Source organism: Hippopotamus amphibius, chromosome 13 (genome assembly GCF_030028045.1).
Source record: "Hippopotamus amphibius kiboko isolate mHipAmp2 chromosome 13, mHipAmp2.hap2, whole genome shotgun sequence".
NCBI lineage: Eukaryota > Metazoa > Chordata > Mammalia > Artiodactyla > Hippopotamidae > Hippopotamus > Hippopotamus amphibius.
In genome coordinates this window covers 7,636,554-7,641,874 of record NC_080198.1, presented here as the reverse complement: position 1 = coordinate 7,641,874, position 5,321 = coordinate 7,636,554, and the positions used below count along the sequence as shown (strand labels likewise).

At 43.6% G+C, this 5,321-nt stretch overlaps 1 protein-coding gene across 1 annotated transcript; it reads left to right on the top strand.

Annotated features, from left to right (window-relative positions):
• The first annotated feature begins 3,420 nt into the window (after positions 1-3,420).
• Positions 3,421-4,648, top strand: LOC130834404 (annexin A1-like). The gene is made up of 2 exons (XM_057704580.1): positions 3,421-3,424; positions 3,558-4,648. The coding sequence occupies exons 1-2, from the start codon at positions 3,421-3,423 to the stop codon at positions 4,646-4,648; spliced, it is 1,095 nt and encodes a 364-aa protein (XP_057560563.1).
• Positions 4,649-5,321: the final 673 nt, after the last annotated feature.

Genomic DNA, 5,321 nt, shown 5'->3' with positions numbered 1-5,321 from the left:
TCTAGGCAAAAGGGCTCCCGGGAACTTTAAGAACATTGTCCCGTGCTGTCCCATAGGCCCAAAGTAGCTGAGAATAAATCTAAAGGAGGATCATGTCTCAAAAACAACTGTGGGTGTGACTTTTTTCAAATGGAATGAACTCGAATCATATTTGTAGGAAGCCCACGTGGTTTCTAAGGGAGCTGAACAGATGAAGGTGCTGCCACCCTGGATTCAAAGGAACTCGGATCTGAAACTTTTTAAATTGTAAAAGGGCATCTAGGTCCCAAATTTTTAAAGACAGGAAGCAGACTGAGGAAGTTACTGAGCTGCAAATGCAGGTCCCGGAGGGCAGACCCAAGAGCCAGGGACAAAAACAGACTCGGGAGCCAGTCCCTGGAGGTAGACCTAACCAAGGAATATTTCCTGCTCTCACGGGGGGAGACTTGTGAACATGAGCCCAGGTGGATTTTGGCATCACTATGACCAGTGACTGCTATGTGCTCCCTGTTCCTCCTCCTTTTGAAAAAGCACATCCATTATGCTGACCCTTTGCCCATCTCATCAATGCACGTTACGTATGTCCACATCAGGTAACTCATCTTCTTGGTTCATGGGTCTCCAAGTTAAGAGAGGCCATACTTGTGGAGTTTCACTGGAACCTGATACAGATCACGGGATCCTGAACTTCAAGCTCGATGCCACAGTTAAATGAGAAGTTGTTACGGTTCTGGGATGGAAGTGAACATGTTTTTCAGGTGCAAGGAACGTGAACAGCATTCGGAGGATAGACAGTCAAAGGATGCACTTTGGTAGAATGAAAAAATGGCCACAACCCTGCATTTCTTCATTTGTCTACACCCTTTGCGGTGTTACTTTGCAGCTCCTCTCATCAACAGATAGTCTATTTTCTCATCCTTGACTGGCTGGCATTGAGACATGTTTTGACCATTAGCATACTCTCTCTCTTAGAATCCTGACATCACCATGTGAACAAGCTCACCAGGTGAGCCTACTAGACAATAACAGACAGGGCCTAGTCAGCCCCTTTGTACCAGCTGACAGCCAGACAACTGTTAGACAATGAGTGAGACAATCTTAAACCATTTAGCCTCCAGCTAACCCTCCAACTGACCACAGATGTCGGAGGAGAGCAAGTTTGGCTAAGGTCAACTGAGTCTGACCCAGATCAACAGAACTGCCCAGTTAACCTGTAAACTATAAGCAGTAATAAATGACTCCTGTTTTAAGCTACTAAGTTTGGCAATGGTTTGTTACACAGCAAAATCTAACTGATATATTATTCTTTAGCTTTTCCCTTTCTGTTAGTCAACCTATGTACTGAGTCTGTTATTTCAATTATTAGGTTTTCCTTGTCTGGCATCTTCTTCATCACTGCCTGTCCCTGCTTCACGTTTTGATAGCCTTTCTTATTTCTTTGAGGACACATATGATGCTTATTTTTATCTTGTTCTATCTTATCCACTAATTTCTTCCTTTGGAAGAAACTTGGCAGGATGCGGCCAGACAGTGAGCATGGTTGAGATGGTTTGGGGCAAATGCAAACACACCAGGCAAGAAAAGAGGCTGGTGCTTGGCATCCTAAAATGACCAGTGCTGGAAGACAGCTAGACCAGCTCCCTTGATTTATAAGCAAGAAAACTGAGATGTAGAGAAGAGAAACAACCTGGAGTGAATTGGTGGCAGAGCTGAGTCTAGAATCTAGGTTTTCTCATCTCCAACTGATCTCTTTCCAGTACTCTCTGCTACATCTCCAATCCCTAACATTTTGGAGTCTTCGATGGACTCTCTCATTTTGCTCTCCAGCATTCTGAGCCCTGGACACCCCCCTAACATGTACCAACTGCCTTCCAACTTTATGACCTTCCTTGGGTTCCAGCCGGCCTGATCACCGGCCCCTTGACACTACAGACGCTTCCCGATTTCTACATGAGAGGTTTTGCCACTCCCCTTGCCTGGAATGCTCCTCTTCAATCCTTACAAGTTAATCCTGCCCACCCTTTAAGGCTCAGCTCAGACACTCTTCTTCACTGGTCTTCCTCACTGTAGTCTGTTCTTTCCACTGCCACCATCTGGACTCTAAAACACAAACCAGATCACATTACCCCTTCCCCCGCCGCTCCCCCCCAAATGTTTAAACAGCTTCTAATATCCTGAAGATATGGCTCCCACAGCTTCTCACACCTTCTCACTGTGAATTAAGGCCCCTGTGAGCCTGGTCCCTGCCTCCCTTTCCAGCCCATCATGTCGCCTCCTCCTTTCTCCTCTCTCATCCTCCATCCTGTCCCTAAACTCAAGTCAGTTATGTCATCATTCCCCAAACTTGCCATGAATTTCTTGTCTCCATGACTCTACCACATCCTTCTCTCTCACCCTGGGGAAAAAGCTTCCACACCAAATTCACATCCTCTGCTAATCCATCCCTGACCATGCCCTCCCTGCCATGAGAGCCACTGCCCAGGACAGGAATGGCACCTCTTCACCCCTGAACCCACTAGTGCTATTTATACTTAGCACAGTGCCTGCCACACAGTAGGAGTTTCTCAATACTAAGTGAATGAATGAATGAATACGTGCATGAATGAGTGGACAGGTGGCCTTGAAGGTGCTGTTTAACTCACCAAATGTGAGTTTTCTGTTTCCATGGTGAAAAATAAATCCAAGGGCTCCAGATAGTGGCCAACATGTCCTACTCACCTCCACAGGGCCCAGCTGGGCACAGAGTAAAGACCCATCAATAATGAACACTCTGACACTGCTGCCCTGTCCTTGGTTCAGTTTCCTCTAGAGGGAAGGCATCCTCTTTAGGTCTCGCTTTCCTCATCCTTGACTCTCGGCCAATCAAGGCCAAACTGTTGTGAAATTACTTTTTAAAAATCTATCTGAAGGAAAGGAGAAAATTCCTTTGCCCTCAGCCATTGGGCCTGGCCTGGTTCCCTGAGTGGGAGGGAAGCAAACCTCTCTCTGCAAAGGGAGACAGTGAAGAAGGATCAGCTACTTCTGAAAGTCTGATTGAAGAGTTCCAGTGACAGAGCTTCCCAAGGAGAGCAAGAATTCATTCAGTCAGTGACGAGTGCTCTGAATCAGGCCCTGGGCTGGGTGCCAGAGACAGAAAGGGAATAATCAGATGTGGACCGTACACCTGAAAGCATCCAGGCTAGAAGGAGAACGAACACATGGAGACAAGAGCCTATAAAATCAAAGACCTTAAGAGCTTTAAGAGAGTCTCACTCCGTAACTCAGCCAACATTTTGTTAGCATTTACTATGTGCCAGCGTGCTGGGCATCAGGGATACAGAGGTGAATAACACATGGTCCCCATTCTCAAAGAGGCTCATCATCACAGGAAAAGCAAGGAGATCGGATTCCTTATGACAGGGGGTGTGAAATTGTTAGGGAGGTTTGGGGAAGCCTCGAAAAATGGGTAAGAATTTAACAATTAGAAATGAGGCCATTTCAAATGTGATAGGAAGGAAACTCCCATAATAACCTTAATTAATGTAGGAAGAACATTTGATAAAATTCAACATCCTTGCAGCCTGAACTGTTCTGAGAAGAATCTCTCTTTAGGTCTTTGGACGGAGGTGAAAAAAAACATCTTTCAAAAATAGCAATCGTATCTGAATTCCTGAAGCAGGCCTGGTTTATTGACAAAGAAGAGCAGGAGTACATCAAAACTGTGAAAACATCCAAAGGTGGTCCTGGGTCAGCAGTGAGCCCCTATCCTACCTTCAATCCATCCTCGCATGTTGAGGCCTTGCACAAAGCAATCACAGTTAAAGGTGTGGATGAAGCAACCATCATTGAAATTCTAACTAAGAGAAACAATGCACAGCGTCAGCAGATCAAAGCAGCCTATCTCCAGGAAAAAGGAAAGCCCCTGGATGAAGCTCTGAAGAAAGCCCTCACAGGTCACTTTGAGGAAGTTACTTTGGCTGTATTGAAAACTCCAGCCCAGTTTGACACTGATGAGCTCCGTGCTGCCATGAAGGGCCTTGGAACTGATGAAGACACTCTGAATGAAATTTTGGCATCAAGAACTAACAGAGAAATCAGAGAAATTAACAGAGTCTATAGAGAGGCAGTGAAGAGAGATCTGGCTAAAGACATTGCCGCACACACATCTGGAGATTATGAGAAGGCTTTGCTTTCTCTTGCTAAGGGTGACCGATCCGAGGAACTTGCCATAAATGACGACTTGGCTGATACGGATGCCAGGGCCTTATATGAAGCAGGAGAAAGAAGAAAAGGGACAGATGTGAATGTGTTCACTACCATTCTGACCACCAGAAGCTATCCCCATCTTCGCAGAGTGTTTCAGAAGTATTCCAAGTACAGTAAGCATGACATGAACAAAGTTCTGGACCTGGAGTTGAAAGGTGACACTGAGAAATGCCTCACAGTTATTGTGAAGTGTGCTACAAGCAAACCAATGTTCTTTGCTGAGAAACTTCATCAGGCCATGAAGGGTGTTGGAACTCCTCATAAGATACTGATCAGGATTATGGCTTCCCGTTCTGAAATTGACATGAATGACATCAAAGCACGCTATCAGAAGCTATATGGAATTTCTCTCTGCCAAGCCATCCTGGATGAAACTAAGGGAGATTATGAAAAAATCCTGGTGGCTCTCTGTGGAGGAAACTGAACATTCCATTGGTGATCTCAAGCTTTTTGATCAGAAGACTTTTTAATTATATCTTTTCATTCCTTATCATAGAGTTGAGTAGGAAAGTTTCTTCAACAGGAATATAGTTTAGTAACTCCTTCCTAGAAAATATAGCTTATAAATCATTTTTTATATTACAACTTTAAATAATAAAGATAAGTTTTTAAAAAAATATATTTACTCCAAACCATAAAACCTCATAAAGAGGTTGTTCTAGTAACACTGCCTGAGAAAAATGTGTATGTCGCAGGAAATAAAATGATTTTACAGGACAAAAAAAAAAAAAATTCAACATCCTTTCAGGTTAAAAACAAAAATACCTTAACAACCTAGGAATAGACGGGAACTTCCTTAACCTGATAATGGGCTTCTGTAAGAACCTACAGAGGACACCGTAACTTACGTTGGAATATTGAGAACATTCCCATTAAAATCAGGAGCAAGTTAAGGTTGTCTGCTAACATCACTTCTATTCTACACTTTACTGGAAGTCCTATATAGTGCAGAAAGATTCAAAAAATAAAACTACATGGCATGTAAAGGAAAAAACAACACTATCATTATTTACACATGACATGACTATCTACAAAGAACTCTCAGATAAACTATTAGAATTACTAAGATAATTTAGTATGGTTACTGAGTCTAAAAT